General features: G+C 42.6%; 1 protein-coding gene and 2 pseudogenes across 2 annotated transcripts in view; 2 read left to right on the top strand and 1 right to left on the bottom strand.

Annotated features, from left to right (window-relative positions):
- Positions 1-24318, bottom strand: part of LOC110064541 (transient receptor potential cation channel subfamily A member 1-like) — a 52745-nt gene that overhangs the window by 16930 nt on the left and 11497 nt on the right. For both annotated transcript variants that reach the window (XM_089286862.1, XM_089286863.1), the window contains exons 8-21: positions 23398-23445; positions 22373-22558; positions 21032-21220; positions 17645-17731; positions 10523-10608; positions 8663-8824; positions 6624-6738; positions 6219-6388; positions 5424-5508; positions 4145-4201; positions 2471-2557; positions 2182-2277; positions 1132-1202; positions 313-451 (exon numbers count right to left, since the gene is read on the bottom strand). In XM_089286862.1, coding sequence (XP_089142988.1) covers positions 313-451; positions 1132-1202; positions 2182-2277; positions 2471-2557; positions 4145-4201; positions 5424-5508; positions 6219-6388; positions 6624-6738; positions 8663-8824; positions 10523-10608; positions 17645-17731; positions 21032-21220; positions 22373-22558; positions 23398-23445 — 1578 coding nt within the window. The remainder of the gene's footprint in view (positions 1-312; positions 452-1131; positions 1203-2181; positions 2278-2470; positions 2558-4144; positions 4202-5423; positions 5509-6218; positions 6389-6623; positions 6739-8662; positions 8825-10522; positions 10609-17644; positions 17732-21031; positions 21221-22372; positions 22559-23397; positions 23446-24318) is intronic.
- LOC149114388 (uncharacterized) lies at positions 11648-17037 on the top strand (annotated as a pseudogene).
- LOC149114387 (uncharacterized protein KIAA1958-like) lies at positions 18948-20881 on the top strand (annotated as a pseudogene).

Here is a 24318-nt window from a genome sequence, read left to right as displayed (position 1 = left end):
CTACTTCTGTGAACAATTTTACAACTTCTTAATACAGTAAACGTTTGAAATTACCCTTCGGTAGTATGTTAGGTGATTAAACGCACGATACGACTAAAGCCTTGAGCTTCTGTCTTTCTTTTAATTCCAAGCTTTCACCGATCTACGGCAACGTCAGGGAATCATCGTCGTTCCCTGACGATGCCGCACATCAGCGAAAGCTTGGAATTCAAAGAAATTCAGTAGCTTAAGGCCTCAATCGAATCGTCCCTTCATACAGTTTCTTTACTCCGCGAAGGTTTATAGCTTGAAGAAGAAGGAATCATCGCCTACCTCGTTTGGATTGGACGAGTTAAATCCACACAACGTGTCCTCATTAGCACGCGCATAAACGGCTAATGTTGTCAGCGGTGTAATGAACAGGAAGTATGCTAACAGGTTGATTCCAAATGTTATCCAACCGAACTTCTTCCTGAAAATACACAGACTGGACTTGTTGCAACTGCGACGTAAATCGTGTTGTAGAAATTCTGTTACTTCACAAGGCTAAACTTTAACTTATAATTATACCAGTATTTAACCAGAGACAAAGCGTTGGTACAGAGCTTTACTGTATACTCTACACAATAAAAAAATTGTACAATAATTCACATATGTTTTTGGTGTTGGAGGTGGTCATAAACAGTAGTGTTGTTTTTGTATTTGTGTTATATTTGTTATTGTTTTTATTTTGTTGCTGTTGTTGTTGCTAATGCTGTTGTTGCTTTGTGTGATTGTTGTTTTTGCTATTGCTATTGTTATTGCAATTGCTGGTGTTATCATTGGTGTTGTATCTGTTGCTGTTGTTGTTGTTATTGTTCGTTGCTGTTTTTGTTATTGCTACTGTTGCTGCTGTCGTTTTACCTGTTGCTGCTAATGGTGATAGTGTTGTTGTTGCTGTTTTTTTATGTTTTCGATTTTGCTGTTGTTGTTGTTATTATTATTGTTGTTGTTTTTGTTGTTGTTGTTGTTGTTGTTTTCGCTGTTATATTGTTGATGGTGGTGCTGGTAGTGGAGAGGTCGTCGGCTGGAGAAATCAATGAAAACACAGGCTTTCTCGTCATCAAGCTAGTTAGCAGAAGACGAACACTATTTCAATACGTTCAATCTTACCATTTAGTGTTTAACAAATGAAAGCTAATGGGGTGTGTCAGGCATCTTTCCCGTCGATGAATAGCCATGGTCTGAAATTAAAAGGGAAAAAATCAAGTAACAGATCATGAGTGATTTAAGCAATAGAGCATTTTTTCCGTGTTTGCATAGCTTCATCTAAACAAGAGCGGGATTGGGAGAATTATACACGAGACGCAGTCAAAGGTTTGCATACTTTTTGATAATGGCTTTTATTGCAGTTGAGTCTGCGGTCAAATATTCTTTTGTTAAAAAGGGCATAGAAACAAGGCGAGAGGGTCAATACGATGCAGAATTGACCCTATCGCCTCGTCTGTGTGTCAAACCGCTGATAACTGCGATAACAGCTATTCTCCTAACCCCTAACACACCTATCAACCAATGAGAGGATGCATACTACCTTAAGTATTTTATAAAAAAAAAAACAAACAAACAATAACAATCGTTATATCATTATAGTAAGGTTAATACAAACATTTTAATGTTTATATTAGCCTTGCTACAATGAGACTTAAAAGTCTATTAGCCGAACTATTTGTTCTCCCGACTGACAATCTGGCAATGAGGAGAACGATTTATTAATATTACTATTATTACTAGATTTGGTCATAAGAGGTTCCAACACAAACTAGCCAATGTATCCTATAATGTTTGGCTCGCTCTAATCAAAAAGTTATCTTATCTATCCTTGAGCTATCTATAAATGTTTCATACCTAGCTCTTCCTCCTTCGTTCTGAAACTCTCTTAAAGGAATTAGCGTAAATGTTGTCTTGACTGGAGAGAAGGAGTCAAATCTGCGATAACTTTAGCTTGCTGACTTTTTTCACGTGAAAGGAAATAGTAAGAAGACCTCTGCACCCAGGTTACAATAAATCTAAACTTGCAAAAAACGCGCGAGTGTAGCTTGTGTCCAGGACCCACAGAATAGTGTGTGTACCCACAGGAGAGTGGGTGATCACACAGCCAACCAGAGTGCCGCAAGCCTTTTTCCAACGGTCTGCAGTTTAAAGACCTCTTACCGACTCTCTTACCTCTATTAACGCCAGTGAGTTAACCTTCGGTGGATCGTCTTTTTTGACATTTGTCTTCCTGGTGCTTATCACTTTGACGTCATCCTTGGGTGTGTCCTACAAAATTATATATTAATTTATCGTGACTGTATTCAGTCTCACTTGCAACTTTCAACGACTGGTATATACAGTTGTAATGAACTAACCCAAGTAAAATAAAAAAATGTCCCAGAAGTCGCAAAAAATCCATAAATTTCATATTATTATACAAAAGCATTCCAACGTCATATTACTATTTCAACGTTTTTACCTTTTCTCCAGTATCCGTGGTTCTTTTTCGTGTTCTTGTCTCTGGTTCTATGTATTCCCCTTGAATCAGGCCAAGATCATAGGTGACCTAAGAAAACAATAAGAGTAAACATTATGGAGTTATTTCTTTTAATACTTTGATAGCTCCAGGACCTTTTGAAAAAATCCAAGTCAAGGGTTTGATGGAAAGGAATATTTCAACTAATTATCTGAGGATGTCAGATTCTGTTTTCAACTTCGCAAAACAATGCATAATTATACTTAGTTTACTTATCTAGTTCAAATTTTGGTCTAAGTTTCTGAGTCTTGCTCTTCCTTTTTATACTGGAAGAAGCATCAGTTAATAAATATGGGTTATTGACCAAGCGTGAGGTCCACGTGGCTGGATATTGGCCAAGTTCTTTTTTCTTTGCGTGTTCACGGAGCCGAGGTCCAAAAAAACTCGCAAAAAAAAAGAACGAGGCCAACATCCGACCTTCTGGACCGAACAAGCTTGGTCAACAAAGGATTTATCATAAGGCTTTCGGGGAAAGTTTTCTTACGGGACACATCGGTTAGTTTCGAGCGAGCAAGATGGTACCATTAGTTCGTATAGTGTGATCGTCCGGGTGAGTGTACTTCTGAAAAGAATTGCTGTTGGTGACTTACGTTTCGACAACCTGAGCGGAAGTCATCTTCAGAGTCAAGTAAATAGTGTTTGTCAGTCGATGATGTTATAAGTCTGGTCCGTTGAACGTGATTGGTCAGTATAGCCATGATGGTATTGGCTGAAAGACTCGTGTAAAGTTTGTCATCAGTCATTGGTGGGTTTCCATCCGTCTATTGTTAGTCAAATAGGTCGGTTTTTGGTCCGTGTATTGTTAAGTCAGTCTGTTAGAAGTCCATTTGTCGGTTTCGTTTCTGTTATGGATAAGTCGTTTGTAAGGCGCCGGTAGTTGTTGACATCTGTTAAGAGGCGTTTGTTCTAGGTTAGTGTACCAGCTTTCCAGAGTCAGCGGTAGAAAATAGTTTGTACTGTAGATTAAGCACTGAGCAGAGTCCCTATCAATGTTGTGGTTTGTCAGTTGATGATGTACAGCAATGTGATTGTTGGCATCACCATTTCTCGTGGCTCGTTTGTGTTCAGTCAGTCTCGTGTTAAGGTTTCTGCCAGTCTCACCAATGTAGGAAGCCTGAAAGTCGGAGCATTTGATCTTGTAAACTGCTCCCTGTCTGTCGTTAGGTTCGTCTCTGTCTTTCACGTTGGTCAGTAAGTGTCGTAACGTAGTTGTAGGTTTGTGGGCTACACGAATGTTGTAGGGCTGTAGGATCCTTGAGATGGTCTCAGAAGTGCCCTTAATGTAAGATATAGCCACTGTAGTAACAGGTGTAGGGTTCCTGTTCGTAGCGTCAGCTTCAGTAGGTCGGTAAATGTTTCGTCTAATAAAGTCAGCGTTGTAGTTGTTTTTGTGAAAAACACGTTCAAGGTATCTGTTTTCGTCACGTAAGCTGTCCGGTGTGTCACAAACTAGTTGCGCTCGTCTCGTCTAAGTCTTTATAGTCGTGGCTATAGCACCATGTTGCCCGTTCGGGTAGCCGATCACAACACAGGATTTGATTCATCTTGCCCGCTCACGGAGCAAGCCATATGATAAAGCACGTTTCAACCATGGAGCACATAAACCGTCGGATTTACCTTGTAGTTCTCACTCTGCGGATCTCCAGTTTCGGTTACAAGCTGATCCAGGAACCGCTGCAAAAGAGAACAAAATTACTCCTGGATTCAGAAATCTCAGGAGGATCTAGAAATAGACAATTCTGTGACGCGACTTTTAGGCGCCGTCCACTCTACGCCGCAGGAATTTGTAAACGGAGGTTTTACTCTGAAAACGCATCAAATGTTTTCCGTCCAAACTACGCCCGAGGAATCTAAAAACGCAGCAATCATCGGTCATTTTGGATTTGTGTTCGAGGAAATCTCGGGCGGGGGAATGTCATGCGTATCGTAACCCAATCGTTTTCGAAAAGCTTCGTTTTCAAAATTTTTCCGTCCACACGAAAACGAAAACCCGGCGTTTTCATATTTCTCCGGTTTGAGGAAGCTCCGTTTTCGTGACGGATTAGTTTGGACCTAATCGTAGAAATAAAGCTGCGTTTCCAAATTCCTCCGGAGTACTGTGGGCGGGGCCTTAACCATACAGACAGTCGAAGCGGCCCTAGACGCATTTCCAACCTCCAAGAAATCATTCACGTAACGCACGTGCCAACTCTATCCGCGGAAGACCTGGGTACCATATCTAAAAATAACTTGAGAGGGATAATCTTAGGACACTTAAGGAGATCCACTCTCTTACTCTTCATCCTCTCTTGTGCATTGCATTATGATACTTTATTATATCTCTCAGTTGGTACGCGCGCTGTGATTGGTCAATTTAGCGGGCAGTACTCTACTGTACGGCCCGCCACAATTTAAAGTTGTTTTTGTTTCCAAAATGCTTCGTGATTCATGGCCAAGTGTTCTTAACTTTTATAGCAAGGAAAAGTAAAAGTTTAGAACTTTCTTTCTATTATTTGAAATTGTGTATTTGAACGTGCTAACGACTTAACAACGATTTTAAGTTAACTCATTTTGCTTTCGATGTGCTTCAGAAATTTGAAGCAGAAATCGTTTCAGAACCTGTCAGACACACAATAGAGATATAATAAATATCTTAATGACCTCGTCTTCTCGGTCTCGTTTTCTTCTCCTTCGATTAATGGCCCGCGCGCTTCGCACTAAGGCCATAAATCGAAGAAGAAAAAACTCAGTCCGTAACGTAGTTACAGTACGGACCTCGATCTCGGTTAGTAAGAGGTATTTATCAACTCAACTCAACAACAGTTTTTGTCTAGTCACAGCCTCGGATATCACAGTCGGGCAAACCTTAACTCCGTCACACTTAAATATAAGTGATTTTTAAATTTTCAGCACTTACCACTAATGCATCGGGCATAATTTCTACCAGTTTTTGTAGCATTGGCACCACACCTGTGGTACAAGTCGTCAGAACCTCTTTCCATCTGTTTTTAAGGAAGACAGCATAATTAATGCTGATATCATAATTAAACGAGATCAGGCGGAAATTAAAAGTAGTAAACCCTCCCTCCCTCCCGGGGTTAAGGGTACCCACTCCGTCCCAAGGTTCTCTCCTTATCTTTTTGTATATCTACCTTTTGACGAAACCTACCATGCAAAAAAAAAAAACCCTGTTCGCAACCCTAGAATAGGCACACTGTGAGCAATAGAATGATTAATACAACAACAAGAAAAATAGACCATTTAACAGTTGTCTACTTAGTGACCTGGTCTTTGAATGGCAGTGAGGCTGGAGGTGGCCTATTCTTTAAATTCTAGAAAGACCTCTCCGTTGTTGGCCACTTAAAATTTGCTTCGGTGTTTTACATCTTGGCAAACGACCACGCTTTTGTTTATCAAGCAACAACAACAACCAACCATTTTATTTTCCCAGATTTACAAGAAACGAAAAAACAGCATTTAAACAATTAATCAGGCAAAAAAAAAAATAAAACTACTCAGAATAGAAAGAAAATTCAACAAGCTGAGTAGATAGGACAAAAAATAGTATTGTGCTCTAACGCTCTAACTAACCTATAGCAGGGCTGGGATTTAATATGATGTTCTGTAACGATCTTTCTCATTAATTTTTGCATTTTTTTTTTTTAATTTTAACATTATTTTGTATCCGACATCCAGGTAGTGAATATATTACCTTTCATTCTCTGCAATCGCCATGACAACGTCACTCTTCTTTTCCTTAACAGCCGCGTCCAGGATGTTCTCGTTGTTATTGTTCAGCGTGATTTCCGCTTCACCAATAGATAAAAGTAGCTTCACGACAGAAGCGTGACCATTGATAGCTGCTAGATGTAACGCTGTATTCTGTGAACAGACCACGCTAAAGTGTAACGCAATATGATTTAACCTCGTAAACTCTTATAAACTTTACTGCGCAGCCACAAAAAGGAACGTGCATTTGAGCCCAGTGGCCCATCAGTTCCGTAGCATGAAGCGACTGGGAGTATTTCTTCCTCCGCCCCTTCTTTACCCCATCGGAGGGTCAACTCCCCCCAGTAGTAAATTCGTCGGGAACCATTTAATCAAGTGAATTTGTTACCTTGTTTCTGTCCAGCATGTTAACACAGTCCTTGAATTTCTGCAGAATTGCCTCGCAGCATCTCGTGGATCCTTTAGTCGCAGCCAAATGAAGGGGAGAGCGATCATTTCGATCTCTATAAAGAAAACAATGGCAATTCAGCTTAAACGCAATGGTTAAGAATGTGGAGCTCAGATCTATTTCCTCAGTAAAACCGTAGGTTTAACGACGAGACGAGTTTCTCTAGTTCTCTGAGGTTCCGTCCGCATTACGCCGGAAGAATTTGAAAACCGAGGTTTATTTCTAAGGTTAGGCCTACCGTCCGGACTAATCCGTCACGAAAACGGAGCTTTTCGAAAACGCTCTTCAGTCCCGGAGGAATTTGAAAACGCCGGTTTTTCGTTCTCTGGTGGATGGAAAACATTTTGGAAACGGAGCTTTTTGAAAACGGTGGCGTCACGATAATCATGTGAATTCCATGATCGAGTTTTCCTCAAACACAAATTCTTAATGACATGTAATTGTTGTGTTTTCAAATTCCTCCGGCGTAGTGTGGACAAGGCCTGGATGTACGCACATGCATTGTGCACATGACGCACGTGCATTGCCTCATATTAGAGAACTTAATTAAGCAATGACGACGGCGATTCCGAGGACCACGCCTAGCAAAAAAAAAAAAGAATTTACATTTTATCTTGGTCTCAGAACTTGCTCAGGCTAAATATGTAACGCCAGCGTTCAATTCCAAATGAAAAAACGAAAACTTAGAAGCCGTCGTTCGCGTTCTCCAAAATACACAATACTTAGTCATTTCACGTTGTTTTTTTTTTTTGTCGAGGACGGCAAAGAAATGTACAAAGAGTTGTAACGCACGTGCACAGCCATTGTTTTGCTCATTAAACCTTTTGTTTGGTGACGTTCTTGTTGCCGCTGATTTGCAAATGAAAGAACACACTTGGCAAAAGCATCAAACCAAACATTTGACGACTTTTAGGTTTAGCTTATAGCTGGTTTTCACATGATGTCACTAAAATTCAAACTACAAAACTATTGATCTTCCTGAGATTTTACTTTAATGATATATAAGAGCAGCTGAAAACTAATATTCATACAAATTTTCGCTCCGAATGGGTTCTTGGTTTTGTGATACAGTAAGCTTAAACTTCTAAGGTTTTGCGTGACGCGGCATTTACATGACAGCCCAGAGAGCTGTCATGATGGTTAAAAAAGTGACTTACCTCGGGGAACTTGGCTATCTGAACAGTTCATGTCTGACAAAAAGTATTATTTTAATGTTTTAGATTTTCTCGAGGGATAAATTCACACTTTTGTAGCAAAACTCGGTGACAGATGTTTCTGTTGGTTTCCGGCCGCCATGGTGGTGCCCATACGGATGGGCACCAGCATGGCGTCTCAATACAAATCTCTGTAAATTTGGGTAAAAAATTTCTCCGCATATCTCGCATAAGGCAAATTGCTGTGACCAGAATTTTGGCGAGAGTCTTTGGATATTTACCTTCTTTCATTTCCCAGATTCTGGACTTTATCTATTGACCGGTTTTGTTTTTTATTTTGACCTATTTTGAATTGCGTGACACTAAAAACCAGCAATATTTCCGTTAATTAAATGTTCTGTTTAGTTGTCATTTGTGGCCATTGACACTATATTGTCGTAACTAATGTTTTCCATCCACGCTAAGCCGAAAAAATTTGGAAAACGCAGCAATCACCAGTTATTTTGGATCTGTGTTTAAGGAAAACTCAAGCAGGGAAATCACATGATTATTGCGATGTCATCATTTTCGTAAAGCTCCGTTTTCAACATGTTTTCCGTCAACATTAAAACGCAAAGCCGGCTTTTTAAATTCCTCCGGTTTGAAGAGCGTTTTTGAAAAGCTCTGTTTTCGTGACGGATTAGTGTAGACGGTTGGCCTAACCGTAGCAATAAAGCTGCGTTTTCAAATTTCTTTGTTGTACTGTGGACGGCGTCTGATTTCCCTTGTCATCGTTATCATTGTTTTCCAAACAAGGAAATCAATCATATAAAAACACACGAGTACCTCTCCACAGTTGCTCCTAGCTTCAGAAGTGCTTCAGTCGAGAGATCGTGTCCTTCCGAACATGCGTAGTGCAGTGCAGTTTTTCCCTGGCTGTTCTGTAGGTTCAAGATTCGAGCGTTCTGTCGATCCATGAGCTTATCAATTGCCTCCGTCCAACCGTACCTAACACATAAAAATATATGAGAATGAGATAAGTCTATAATAATAATAATAATAATAATAATAATAATAATAATAATAACAATAATAATAACAATAATAATAGTGATAATAATGATGATGATGATAATGATAATATTTGATATTTCTATAGCGCAGATTAACACATGTATCTAACCGAATTCGCAAAAACATGCCCGCATTGACTCAAAGACAGTCCCAGCGGCCAGAAGTCCTCTGACCACCCCCCTGGCTAGGAGATTGGTCCCTCACGCATGCACGTGGCATGGACCACTCCAGCAGGGTGCCATGTCAACACACAAACCTCAAACAAGGTCAAAAAACTGAGTAAAATACCCAGAAACACGGTCAATATCAAGCTTATTTAACACTGAAAACTCAAGGTCTAGCTAGTTGGAGGTGTCAGTACAAGACACCCTCCCCTCCCCCCTGCTTTAGACAGCTGGCCGCCAGCAAGCCACCAGCAGATAGGCCAGTCATTGGGCCATGTGCCCAGCCTAGCCTTGACGGAGTTTTTACGAATTCGCTGATATATATGATCAAATGCGATTTACAATAACATATACAAATCTTAAAAAATAAAATTAAAATACACTTAGTAAAAATATTCAACCTATATCCCAATAAAGACAGGATAAATTACAGAATGTTAAAAACTACCTCTGCTACTTAATTAAAATAACCTTATCTAATTATAAGAACTATTAAAACTATGAAAAACCCTATCTAATTAAAATTTCTAATTAAAAGCTAAACTAAAAGGCTGAGTCTTCAGTAAGGCTCTAAATTTGTGAAAATTGTTCTCACTACGTACGTGATGGGGGAAGCTGTTGCAAAGTTTGGGTGTTGCACACATATAAGCACGATCACCAAGTGTTATCACGGTCATGTTTTATCGGGTCCACCGATTTCAACTACAACTGATTTTAGTTGATTTGGTCAATAATTAAAAGAAATTAGTATTCTTTAAACTGTTTTGGATTTTGAAGCGATTGATAACTGTCTGGCTGTGTTCTGGTTGCCTCTGAAATCTTCACTTCAGCTGCTAGTATAAGAGCATAATTTTAACACGGTCAATTGCCAATCATTATAGAGGAAAAACCACACTAACACAATAAAAACGTAGTGTTGAGGTCACTGGCATCAAAGCTAAAGGTCTCAAACCAAGCTTTTCAACGGTTAAGGTTATTAAAGAATGCTGCCAAATTAAATAAACGTTTCCCTTTTTGAGCTGAAAAACACCTCTCTGTTTAGAAGTTTTAAAATGGTGTTCTAAAAGCTCTGTAACGGCTGTATGAACTTGTACTCAGTAAAAGCTTATTTTCATTTATTTTCTCGTCAAGATTTCTGCTTTGAAACTTCAAAATTTTGCTCCAGCCTTTTCACGTCTTCGTCTTTTCTAGAAATATCTCAAACAAGAGAGACCGTCTTTCATCACAGTTTCAAACACTGACAAGAGAGTAAGTACGATACGCAGCGAATAATTTTATTTATTTTGTTTTCATGTGTTTGGAAATGTGAAGAAACGCTCTCGTATCCGATATATCTTCTCACACGAAACTAATTCTGAGAAGTAAACGGCGAACTAAAACGGTAAAAATCCATATTAGTTAAAATCAGGTAGTCACATCACCATCACTGTATGATTTCTCTTATTTTAGGTTGGTAAAATATTGTTACCTGGCAGCCACGTGTATGGGCGTGTCCAAGGAATCTGACGTCACAGTTGCAGCTGTCTTGTTTTTGGTTACGAAAAGTTCCAAGTCCTACAAAGATAAGTAAGGTCCAACATCAGATGATCCTTGACAATTTTTGCTCGCGCGATTGGTCTAAATACCTTTCGCGGAATTTCGCCTGGTAATATGATAAGCCCCAGAGCTGTAGGCTGCGTTAACAAATATCAGAATTGAACGGGATACCTGTTTTATTTCTCAACAAATTGTCTTCAAAGCGTATTTTCATAGCAGGCTGTGCTAATGCAGCAATTTGCAAAATGTTGCAAGAACCTTAGCACACTGTGGGTATATCGCAAGATAACTGTTACGCAGCGTGACAGATAGCTGGAACTTCCTAAGCATATCAGGGGATCGTGAAAATTTGTTGAATAGTGGAGGAATGTTGAATCTTTCAGCTAATTTCCAGCCCAAGGATTTGGGTTTGCCTTTGGCCAGTTTTTTTTTTTTTTTTTTCGTTCTAAAAATAATTTGAATTGAATAAATTTAAGTGGATGTTGTGAACAGATGAAGAGATTTTGTTATGGCGAAGGAACTACTTCCACGTCTGACAAGTTACCCAAGATCCTCCTCAAAGACCGTGACGTTTGCAGACGGTCAAGGGTCTTGAAACACAGCTATAGTAAGATGAAAATGAGAAGCCTCAGTTGAGATGCCTCAGTTTTGCGTGCGTCCGCACGCAAAATTGTCACACTCTCCCTCTTTCATTGATAAATTTATAGATTACAGCAGTTGGATAACAAATCTCCGCCAGTAGGCTGGTTGTCCAGCGGCACTCCGCTGTAGTCGGTCGGTCAGCGGCGTTCATTGTTGTATAAAAGCCCGCGCGATCAGCCTTCATTCGTCCGCCATCTTGGTTGTATCTAGTTCTCGTTACGGGGAGATTTCGCTTGCATTAAAGATAAAGCTTACAGTTCGTCGGGGCCTAGTGTGTGTCCATTTAGACTACTGGCGTGGTGGCAGCGATAAAGATTCGAACCGTCACGTTCCCGTCAGATCCAACGCACTTTATCGACAGATTCGTCGGGATTCCCGAGCAGCCAAGAGTCGGTTGTCGATATCATTTTGTTCCGTAAGCTGCGATGTCTTCTAACAGAGCCCCCAAGCAGTGGTGCCTCTCAAAGAACGAAACTTTAACCTCCTTCGAGAGTTGGAAACAAAATCTTCTCTACACCTTGTCTCTGGACGCCAATTTCGCGCCATTTTTGGGCGAAGGGTCGTCGTGGCTGAAAAAGACTAGGGCGAGCCCGTTACGCGGTTACACTGATGATGGGGAGTCGGTTCCAGCTGCTCGAAGGCGAACTGCTACCCAAAAGGTAAACATGCTCGAACTCATGCTAGGCCAGATTGCAAATTATTGCCCAATTATCTCTCGTAATACGATTGTCAAGAATTCTACTTGTATTGGGGACATATGGCAGACAATTAGACTTCATTTCGGATTCCAGACTACTGGGGGTCACTTTTTAGACCTGGATGACATTCATTTGAACCTCGATGAGCGCCCAGAAGATCTTTTCCAGCGTCTTATGGCTTTTGTGGAGGACAGTTTAATTAAACCTCACACCCTGCTCCACCACGGATCTGTTCTTGAGGAGGAAGAGGAATTGTCACCGACGTTAGAGAATTTTGTTATTTTAATGTGGCTGAGATTGATTAACCCTGCTTTACCTAAACTTGTTAAACAACGATATGGAACTGAACTTCGGTCTCGTACTTTGGCGTCCTTAAAGCCTGAGATCTCCCAGGCGCTGGACTCACTCCTTGACGAAATCCGTTCTGCCGAAGACACAAAAGTCATGCGTACAGGAGCCTCATTTGCCACTCAGAAGTCCTCTTTTCGGAGGGGTACACCGACCTACAGTAAGTCGTCTGCGAGGTTCCCGGGACGCTCCTCTCAAAAGGCGAAAGAATGCCCCCCCTGTAAACAAGCTGGCCGCGCTTCTCACAGCCACTTTTTAAGCGAATGTGGGTTCCTTCCTGAACAGGACCGTTTGTACCTTCTGAAAGCTCGTCAGATTGTTTCAATCCTGGATGACGACAGCGTTGAGGTAGACCTTTTGTCAAGTAATGTTGACCCGCCGCGTCATCAGAATCTGGTTGAGCAGAGTGATCCATTTACGTCTGATGCATCCAGGAGGGTCCTCGTACGTCAGTCCCCGTACATTGACACGTTTTTCGGCCATCATCGGGCTAGAGTCATCATTGACAGCGGCGCCACAGGTAACATGATCAGGCTCTCCGCTGTACAGAGGCTCGGTGCAGGGATCTGGCACAGTTCACAGTCAGCTCATCAAGCGGATGGCTCCTCTCCTTTGAAAGTCCTGGGGGAAACTCGCCTGAGCCTCACCCGTGGAAGTCATTCGTTTCAATTTGAAGGTCTTGTTGTGGAGAATCTGGACGTAGATGTCTTGGCTGGTACTCCCTTCATGGAAGCGAATGACATAACCATTCGTCCTGCCAAACGCCAGGTCATCCTCGGGGATGGTACCATCTTCACCTACGGATCTGTCAGCCATCCTCCGACTCACAATGCTGTCCGCCGTGCACAAGTGCTGCGTGCACCCCCTTCTTCTACCACTGTTTGGCCTGGCGACTTTATAGAAATAGTTCTCCCGGAAGATTCCCTACCTGATGCTGAGTACGCTCTAGAGCCTCGATTTGACGCCACTAACGCCCGTTCGGTCAAAGTCGTCGACATGTGGCCGCCTCCCTGTCTCATCACAAGCGTCGCTGGTAGAGTGCGTATTCCTAACCTCTCAGATAGGCCTTATGTCCTGAAACGAAATGAACACTTTTGCCAGGTCAACCCTGTCTTCTGTCCGTCTACTCAAGATCAGTCTTCCAACCCAGTTGACAACCTTCCGTACCACAAGGTGTGTTCAGTCCCAGTTTCAGAGTCAAAGTACTCCCAGGGCGTGGCACTAGACCCCGACAACCTCCTCCCTCCAGACATCACAACCAAGTTCCGTAACCTTTTGGTCCAGTACGACTCCGTCTTTGATCCAGCAATTACCGGCTACAATGGCGCCTTTGGTCCCCTTCAGGCAAAAGTAAATATGGGCCCAGTAGAACCTCCTCAGCGTAAAGGTCGCCTCCCCCTGTACGGTCGCGATAAACTTGTCGAGCTCCAGCAGAAGTTCGATGAATTGGAAAATCTTGGCGTGTTCCGTCGCCCCGAAGACGTTGATGTTTCTGTCGAGTATCTTAACCCGTCGTTCCTGGTCAAAAAGTCGTCGGGTGGCTTTCGTCTCGTCACTGACTTCGCAGACGTAGGTCGTTATAGCAAACCCCAGCCCTCCCTGCTCCCGGACGTGGATTCTACCCTACGCTGCATAGCCCAGTGGAGACACATCATCGTCTCAGACCTAACCAGAGCCTTCTATCAGATCCCTCTCGCCCGTGAGTCCATGAAGTACTGCGGAGTCGCTACCCCATTCCGGGGCGTACGCGTCTATGCCCGGTCGGCCATGGGTATACCTGGCTCGGAAACCGCACTTGAAGAGCTCATGTGTCGCGTCTTGGGTGACCTCCTCCAGGCTGGTATCGTAGCCAAGATAGCAGATGATCTGTATTGTGGGGGCAACAGCCCAGACGAGTTGCTCCGAAATTGGTCTTCTGTCCTCCAAGCTCTCCATAAAGCTAGCCTACGCCTTTCGGCGTCGAAGACCATCATCAACCCCAAAACTACTTCCATCTTGGGTTGGACTTGGTCCCAAGGCACTCTTCGCGCCAGCCCTCATCGCGTCTCAACACTGTCCTCCTGCAGTCCTCCCAATAAAGTTGGCGGCATGAAGTCCTTTATCGGTGCGGTCAAGGTCCTTGCTCGTGTTGTTCCACATTGTTCTGCTCTATTGGCCCCCCTTGACGAGGCTGTAGCCGGGAAACAGTCCCAGGATGACATTGTCTGGTCCGAACATCTTACTGAAGCCTTCAAGTCTGCTCAAGCTGCCGTGGCGTCTAGCCAAACAATTACTCTCTCTGACCAGTTATGGATCGTGACCGACGCTGCTGTCAAGAGACCCGGCATCGCCGCCACTCTCTACATCTCGCGGGGTGACAAGCTAGCCCTCGCTGGTTTCTTTAGTGCAAAGTTGCGTAGTCACCAATTATCCTGGTTACCGTGCGAAGTGGAAGCACTTGCGATTGGTGTTGCAACAAAACACTTTAGCCCCTACTTAATACAATCTAAACACAAGGCCTGCGTGCTCACCGACAGTAAGCCTTGTGTCCAGGCCTTCGAGAAAATGTGTAGGGGAGAGTTTTCCGCTAGTCCGCGAGTGTCGACTTATTTGTCAACTGTCAGCCGCTTCCAAGCCAACGTGAGGCATGTTGCCGGTGCTGCGATCCTACCTTCTGACTTTGCAAGCCGCAATGCACCGGACTGCTTTGATCCTTCTTGTCAGGTGTGCAAATTCATCACCCAAGCTGAGGAATCTGTCGTCCGACACCTATCTGCCCAGGACGTCCTATCTGGTCAGAAGAACCTCCCTTTCACAAGTCGAAAAACTTGGTTGTCTATCCAATCTGAGTGCGCGGACTTACGTCGAACGCATGCCCACCTAATACAAGGGACTCGTCCGTCCAAGAAGCTTACTAACATTAAGGACGTGAAAAGGTACTTGTCTGTCGCCTCTATCTCCAGTGATGGCCTCTTAGTCGTGAAAAAGACTGAGCCTTTGGCTCCTTCGCGTGATTGTATCGTAGTGCCCAGACAGGTCTTAGATGGTTTACTAACCGCCCTACACCTCAGGTTGTCTCATCCATCGTGTCTCCAGCTTAAGAAAGTTGTCAGCCGCTACTTTTACGCCCTTGACCTAGACAAGGCCATAGAGCGCGTTTCTCTTGGTTGCCATCCTTGCGCTGCACTTCGCCACGTCCCCCACGCTGTTATAGAACAGTCAACTTCCGATCCTCCAGCAGCAGTGGGTGTCTCCTTCGCAGCCGATATCCTGAAGCAGTCTCGCCAACTTATTTTGGTGCTCCGAGAGTGCGTTACCTCCTATACTTCGACCCTCCTCGTGGTAGACGAGAAGCATGGGACCTTACGCGATGGGTTAATCCAATTATGCGTCGGCCTGCGACCCCTTGATGGGCCTAACGCTGTCATTCGGTGTGACCCAGCGCCCGCCTTCAGAGCTCTCGTGAATGACCAAGTCCTATTGCAACACAAGATTAGCCTTGAGATAGGTCGCGTGAAGAATCAGAACAAGAACCCTGTCGCTGAAAAAGCAATCCAAGAGTTGGAACACGAACTCCAGCGGCTGCAACCGGAAGGTGGCCCTGTCTCTCCTAGGACTCTGTCCGTAGCCACTGCCCACCTGAACTCAAGAATCCGCTGCCACGGCCTATCCTCTAGAGAAATGTGGACTCAGAGAGATCAGTTTACCAACTCTCAGATTCCCCTAACAGATCAGGCGCTAATACGCGAGCAGCATCTACAAAGACTGGTAAACCATCCCCACAGTGAAACGTCAAAAGCCCCGCGTAGTGACTTGCGCAGCTCTCCTTCAATAACTGTTGGTGACTTAGTTTACCTCTACTGCGATCGTAATAAGTCCCAAAGTCGTGACCGATACCTCGTTGTCTTAGTGGACGGTGAGTGGTGCAATGTTCGCAAGTTTGTTGGGTCACAGCTACGAAACGTTTCGTACCGTGTGAAGAAGAATGAGTGCTATAAGGTCGCTCCCATCCGAGTACACACGCCCTGGCGCCCCAGTGAAGAAGAGTCCAGCGACTGCGATCTTGACATCGGTGTCGACCAGAGCCCTCCTATTGATGATCGAGGACTTCCTAACGACGAGGAACCTTCCCTAGAAAGCCCCCCGTTACCTCCACCTGCCCAGGGATCCCCATCGAGTTATCGTCCCCACCTTCCGCTTTTGTCCCGGCAGAAGATGTCCCGAGATACGGTGAGGATAGCCAACCCGGTTCGCCGGATGACGTCGAGGTTATACCTGCCCCCTCTCCAAGTGTTAGCCCTGCAGTGAACAAACGTCCAACTCGGCAACGGCGTCTCCCGCAACGTCTTCAGGACTATGTAGTAGAGTTGAAGTAGCCCGGTCGATCCTAATCCTTTAGCCGTAGCCGGACAATTCTAGACATTTAGCTGTCTCTCAGCATTTGTTTAGTTTTTTTTTTTTTTTTTCCTCTTATCTGGTCCGAGACTTTAAGACTGCTCTTCATACAGTACATTTCTCGTACATAACCTGTGTGTGTATTTCATACCGACTTATCGCCTAGTGTTTCTTTATTTGCATGCTTATTTGTTTAAGAAGGAAAAAAAAGAAGCCACGCCAGTAGGCTGGTTGTCCAGCGGCACTCCGCTGTAGTCGGTCGGTCAGCGGCGTTCATTGTTGTATAAAAGCCCGCGCGATCAGCCTTCATTCGTCCGCCATCTTGGTTGTATCTAGTTCTCGTTACGGGGAGATTTCGCTTGCATTAAAGATAAAGCTTACAGTTCGTCGGGGCCTAGTGTGTGTCCATTTAGACTACTGGCGCTCTTATAAGATGTTTTTGTGTGTAGTATCGCATTGTATTTTTACTCGTTGTTTGTATTTTTACTTGCCCTAGCAGGGCTCGTCAAAATACGGCACAACTCGAAAAAATATACAGCGATACTACACACCAAGACATCTAATAAGAAACATACGTGTAACGCTTTCGAGTAGTATACATTTTACTGGTATACACATGAGGATTTAGGCAAGTGTGTATACCAAGAAAATACAGGTGGCAAGAGGGATATTTCATGGTATATTACGAGAGAGCATTGCATAACTATTTTATACCATGCCATAGGAAAAACAGGGGCCAGCACAATCAATGCGACATAGGCGCGGCGCAAGATGGGAAGGTTGGTTGTAATATTGTCAAATGTACAACGGCTTTGTTTCCTATAATTTGATTGGCTGTATTTTCTATGGCATGATATACAAGACAATATTCCTTAGGTTTTGAATTTCTTCACTCTCGTCACAAATCTGTTTTTAACATTTCTTGATGCTGAAAGGAGAAACAAGAGTTTTATCAATCGCCTTGTTAAGGAAAGCCAGGCATTTCTCCATACCTTGATGTCTCCTTTCTTGGCCGCATAGTGGACAGCGGAGAAACCTCTTACATCTTTCTCAGTAATGAGAGACATAACTGCTGGACTCTACAATTTAAATAATTGAAAACAGAACTCGGTGAAGAGGCGTTCATTCTCTCATGTAAAAGAGTGCTGTAATCTTACGCAAAAGAAATCCGTCATGCGCTTATTAGTTACGGCCCTATATTCCCTGAGATTACAAATTGGCACACATCTTCATAAATTTGTGAATATTTGAGGGATGTTTATGAGTTTTTGCCACAAAAATTGTCTTGAAAAAATCTAGTCATTAAAAAAACACATTGACCCTCTCCTATCTAGGGCATGGCTGACCACTCCAACAAGTTTCCAAGACCTGCTAAATAAGCTATAGTTTAGGGTTATGCCTATGATAATTGAGAGTTGATGCGTGTTGCAAGTTTCTCAGTTTCACATTTTAAAGCAATTTCTCTCAAAATGACTACCTCCGTCATAGCTCAATTCTTAGAAAAGCTCAGCACTAGCTTTCAAATGGTATATTGTACATACGCAGATAGTCTGTTTGCTGATTGGAGAAAACTGTCGTTCGCCATAGGGGGTAATGTTTTTCTGTCGTTCATTCCCTCGAGCCTCCAAGCTAAGTTGGAATTCCAGTGTATGGAAATTTGCCTTTTTGATGGAAATATTCTTTATGTTTTAGAATTGAGAGGTATCTTTGAAGTGTACAATAAATTCAATTTAAATTTATGTTCTCGTAATGAATGGATAACGCTAACTTCTGCATCAATTATAGTGAGGTGGCTACTAGATAAAGGTTTTTATGCAATTATTCCTTGGATAGCGTTATCCACCGTTTGAACAATGAGAGTCTTACTAAACTAAACTAAACTAAACTAAACTAAACTAAACACATTGATTTTTGTCCTTTCTAAATATGGGTTATTGACCAAGTGTGAGGTCAAGATGGCTGGATATTGGCCAAGTTCATTTTTTGCGAGTTTATGGACCGAGACGGAGTCGAGGTCCATAAACTCGCAAAAAAAGAACGAGGCCAATATCCAGCCATCTTGAACGAACAAGCTTGGTCAATAAAGGATTCATTATATGGCTTTCGGGGAAATTTTTCTTGCGGGACACGGCGGGTAGTCCCGAGCGGGCAAGATAGCTCCATCTTGTCCGCTCGGGTAGCCAATCACAGCGCAGGATTTGATTCATCTTGCCCGCTCGCGGAGCTAGCCATATAGTAACACCTCTTATTACATGACTAGCTCCGTGAGCGGGCAAGATGAACCGAATATCGCGCTGTGATTGGCTACCCGAGCGGGCAAGATGGAGCTATCTTGCCCGCTCGGGATAAGGGCTTTGTCCCGCAAGGAAAATTCATCCGAGGCGAAAGCCGGTTTACCAAAATTTTCTTTCTTAGTTTTTCCCTGAAAAATCTTTTCCGTGACAGTTAAAGATTTCCTGTGGTTTGTGTATCGATGGAGCTGGAAAACGAGAAAACTGAATGCGTCAACGAGAAAGAAAACAAAGAAAACAAAAATGTTGACGAGTTTCATGAATTTATTTTGCAACAAAAACCGGCAAACACAAAACTAAAAACACAAAGTGACATGAAGGTATGGAAGCGGTTTTGTTTACAAGAAAACGAGAATAGGGAACTGTGTGACATACCTCAGGAAGAACTGAATTTGCTGTTGTGCAAATTTTTCAAAACCGCAAAGAAATTGGACGGCACAGAGTACGAGCCTGTCAGTTTGACGTCCTTTCAACGTAGTCTCCAACGCGCCTTGAACGAAAGAGGTTCAAATGTAAATATTATTGACGGAGGCAACTTCAAACTCTCCAGAGAAGTGTTAAGTGCCAAGCGCCGTCAGCTTGTTGTGGAACATGGCAAGGGGAACAGACCACAAGCTGCCCGTGAGCTGACCGAGGCCGAGGAAGACAAGCTTTTCGAGTGTGGTGAATTTGGGACCTCCAATCCGACAGCCTTGCAGCGTACCTTGTGGTGGATAATTGCCCTTCACTTTGGGTTCAGAGCTCGAGACGAAAGCCGCCGATTAAAGTGGGGAGACGTCACTTTGGAGAAAGACCCAGAAACGGAGAATGAGATTCTTGTGTGGAGATATGAGCGAGGGTCCAAAACACGTCAAGGCCAAGACAAGCCATACAGTGTTCGTGCTTTCCACCCTACTGCGCAAGCAACCGGCAACGAGCGTTGCCCGGTTAAATTCTTCAAAGAATTTGCTCGCCGTCGTCCTTTGGAGATGAACAAGCCAGATTCCTCCTTTTACCTCGCAGTCAAACATCAGCGAAAACCAGATGACGACGTGTGGTATATGTGAAGTCCGCTTGGTAAAAACGAAATCGGCAAATTTCTCCCCACCGCTGCGAAAAATGCTGGTTTACAGGACAGAGTAACCAACCACTCGGTGAGAAAGACCTGCATTTCACGTCTCCTCGATGCAGACGTCCCAGATAATTTTGTGGCACAGTTAAGTGGCCATCGGAGTCTGAAAAGTCTCGACGCTTACAAATCGGCCTCGCATGAACATCAACGGCGAATGTCCCTTGCGCTGAGCCGCTCCAGCAGCAACCAGCTTTCTAACATCTCCACTCGCACAGAAACCACAACTCGTCCCACCACTTCTGTTACCAGTGTTGAGTCTGCCACCTTTAATCCAGTCCAGATGGGATCGGGTTTTTTCTCAGGAGCAACGATTGGAAGCTTTAACAACTGTACTTTCAACATCCAGCTTACGTCGGGGCAGCTTTGCACCACAGAGCCAAGCGACAGTTCTTCGAAGCGCCCAAGGATCGGCGAAAGCGACGGCCAGATGAAATGAACTGTCTTACTCTAATGGTTTAACATTCTTTGGAGCTTAAGTGCTGAAAATTTAAGCCATTTTAGACATTTTTGAGGTAAAAAAAACTTTTCGAATTTGCCTCGAGCGGTTTCGTACATTCGTTTATTCTGATTCAGCAGTTAGACATTTACTCGTCAAAAATGTAAACCAATCAAATGATTGTATTTCTGCATTCAGCCAATTAGGATAAAGGAGAACGCGCCATTGATTTTTGCATGTAACGGGCTTCCTTTTCAGTCCTTGAAAATAAACACGTACACGGATCATTTTTTGGTGTTTTATCCCATATAATAAATCCTTTATTGACCAAGCTTGTTCGGTCAAGATGGCTGGATATTGGCCTCGTTCTTTTTTTGCGTGTTTATGGACCTCGACTTCGTCTCGGTCCATAAAAACGCAAAAAAAAGAACTTGGCCAATATCCAGCCATCTTGACCTCACGCTTGGTCAATAACCCATATATATTCTTCGTAAACATTTAAGGCTACACCTTGTTAACTCTTCGCCTTGTTTGGGTTTACCTGTAGAAGTACCTCCATTGCATTGGGATGGCCCACAGCTGCGTGTAACACAGACCGGAGTTCAATGTCCCGGATGGTGACGTCAGCACCGCGTTCCATTAGCAGTTTCAACACATCAACAGCGCCATTCTCGGCAGCCATGAATAAAGGAGTTCGTCTCTCGTCAGATTTTGGATCCACAAATGCCTCCTGTGTGGAAATGAATTAGCGTAGCTTTGATTTCTTGAAATTCTTAGTTATGTCATTTATATCTTGGATTGCATGTATTACGTACCTAAAGCCCTTTCCAAACGGGGAATGTTTTGCGACCAAACACGATCAAACATTGCTTGGTGACCAAATATTTTGATGTTGTACTAAGTGGCCGGACGGTATCAAACATGTTTGATCACCGTCCAAACTAGCAAAATGTGTTATAATCTTTGATCAAATGTTTGACGTCGTTCGAATCAAACACGATCAAACACTGTGTCCAAACGGGGAAATGTTTGGTCGCCAAACAGTGTTTGATTGTGTTTGATGGCCAAACATTTTTCGTTTGGACGAGGCTTTAAATGCATGAACAATGTCATCTTGACATGAAATTGGCAACAAGAAGACAAAATAAACATAGACTAAAGTATTTGAAACACTTGCCAAAACAAAGGCTCTCATACAAATACTTTGCATTTGGACTCGAAGAACAGGTATCAGATACAAAAGTTGTACTAAGTTCCCCACCCTAGTTGAATTTGAACTCTTTAGGGATAAGGACTGTTTGTGCAATATTTCTGAGAGTTCAACATTGACAAAGGGAATGGGAGGGTCAGAAGAGGTTGAAATTTGGTAACCAGGACAATAATTGTACATAGGCTTGAATACCCGGGACCTGCAGAGCTAATGGAAAACTAACTTGATGATGTTCGTTTTGGAAACATAGAGATGTCTAACAATCTTACTAATTAAAATAGTTCTTTCCCTCCATTTTTAAACGTTTTATCAGCAAAAATTAACTAAAGATAAATCATAATGCATGTCCGAAATGAGATCGCTTCTATACTCGACTGATATTGTAAAGCAAAGAGTGAAATTTTCGCATGAAAGTGCACACTTATCGATTTAGTAATACAGTTGGATCCCCCTGATTCGAACTCGGTTATTTCGAATCCACCGTTATTTCGAACCCAAAAGCATTTTCCTGATTGGATTTGCCCTTCAATCATTTGATATCAGCTATTTCGAACAATTTCTCGTTTCCCCTGAGAGTTCGAAAGAGCGGGATTCAACTGTAAACACGAGAGAAAGTGTTTTATCACACTTCATCACCAAGAAGAAAGTTGATTATACCGAGACTGGACTGACCTTTTCAAGGAGAAAGCTAACCAAATGTACGTGATTTCGTTTAGCTGCCATATGGAGCGGTGTCTTGCCTTTGCAGTCAACAAGAGTTATCCTACAGACCGCTGGATCTTTACCGACCAAATATTGAACTATCAGCATAGCACCCTGTTCACAAGCCATGTGGAATGCTGTTTGCCTGTCAAGTACCTGGGGAATGATCAACAAAAAACATCACATTGAAATTTAACTCGGCCAAAAGATATGTCCTTCCAATGATCCATTTTTTTTGTTGTTGTTGTTGTTGTCTTTTTCCTTTTTTGGCCTAGTAATGCTTTTGAGTGATCTTATGAAACCCATGAAATAATACAATCGACGATTAGTTACCATTTGATCATGACAATAAGGCCATTAAGTGTTTCTTGTCTAGGTCAAGTGTTAACTTAACTGACTGCCAAGAAAGAGGTCAAGTCGTGGAAGGGGATCTTGAAAATTGCAGCTTCTCGTAAATCGTTCCTAAAATTAACCTTGCCTGTTCCTTTTCGGTCATTTTGCCTTTTTTGACACTTTTCTGTTTTTTTTTTTCTTTTAGATTTGAATTATAAAGCACACAGGCAATTTAAAAGTCAATGAACCAATCAAATTTCGGAATAATTTCATGTAGCTGACTCCAAGCGCGCGAAAACGTGCGCGAGTGCGTTACCAATTCGTTTGGTTTTGTCGCTGAATGGAAGAAAAAGTGGCGCGAATTTTTAAGTTAATCATGTAGCGTGCAATGCAAAACCAATTACTTTTCGATACTCAAGTGAAAACCACTCTGTTCCAGTGAAGTAAATTTATCACGAGTTTTAAAATGAATCAAATCGCATTTGTCTTTACAAAGCAATCAGTTGTCGTCAGACAAACAGGTGTCGAAACCATTCCCTTGATGTGCTGTCTAATTCTCAAGGGCAATAATCAAAGAAGTATAAGGAGTTAGGTAAGGAGATTTTAAGTTTCGATGAGCTTAGAATTCAAGGTGATAAAAAGGGTTGACTCCGGCCCCTTACCCTGGGTTGCCTTATCCGCACTCCATATTCAATGCACAGTTCAACAACCTGAAAAAGAAATCACTGTAAGGTATTTATTGTTTTATCACTACACTGAGGAAGGATTAAATAAACTTATAAGAGAAATATTTATAACATATACGATAATTAGCTGATTGAGGAAGACTAGGTGAAGTTTTAAGTTGCAGTTTTTGATACCTGGAAGCTTCTACCGAGAAATTTAAAAGAAGTTTATAATCAAGATACATAGCGAGGCTCAGTTGTGACTTGTTTTCAACTACGACATTTTAGCGTTAAGTGTCCTGCGGCGCACAACGAGGACAAGTAAATCAGTACATTTTGAAAGTCTGGCTAATATGTGAATTTTCCGAAATTTTATTTCTTCTACCTGATCTCTGCAAGTGAATATATGAAAGACATACCTGATCTCTGTTGCGTTAGCGCTGTGTTACGTTAATGTGTGTTAACCTGTTTCGGTAATCTGTGCTGAGTTGCCATTTGTTTTCAACGTTACTCTGTGTTGGGTTGCGTTGTGTTGGAGGTGTTAAGTTACCTTCTAATGCGTTATGTACGTCATCATACGTTACCGGTTGCGTTGTGTTTGTTGTGTTATGTTGTGCTACGTTTTGTTGAGCTGCATTGCAGTCTGTTACGTTAGTAATGGTAATAAGACTGAGTGGCGTCCAATTCGGTCTGAAATCTTACAAGTGATAACAAAATCGGACGACCGCGCAGCGGGAGTCCGATTTGTTTATTACGAGTATGATTACAGACCGAATTGGACGACACGAAGTCTTATTATGAATTAATCATAAAAATTATAATTTCCGAGAAAAGAAGAATAGCCAAGTTATGAAAGAAAGGGAAAATTTGCATTAAAAGACTGACAAAGGAGGCGTAAATTGTTTAATATTGCTCTGA

Source organism: Orbicella faveolata, unplaced genomic scaffold, assembly GCF_042242905.1.
Source record: "Orbicella faveolata isolate gen_17 unplaced genomic scaffold, um_ofav_v1 contig_14, whole genome shotgun sequence".
Taxonomy (NCBI): Eukaryota; Metazoa; Cnidaria; class Anthozoa; order Scleractinia; family Merulinidae; genus Orbicella; species Orbicella faveolata.
The sequence above is the reverse complement of the archived record's forward strand: the minus strand, read 5'-3'. Positions and strand labels throughout refer to the sequence as shown.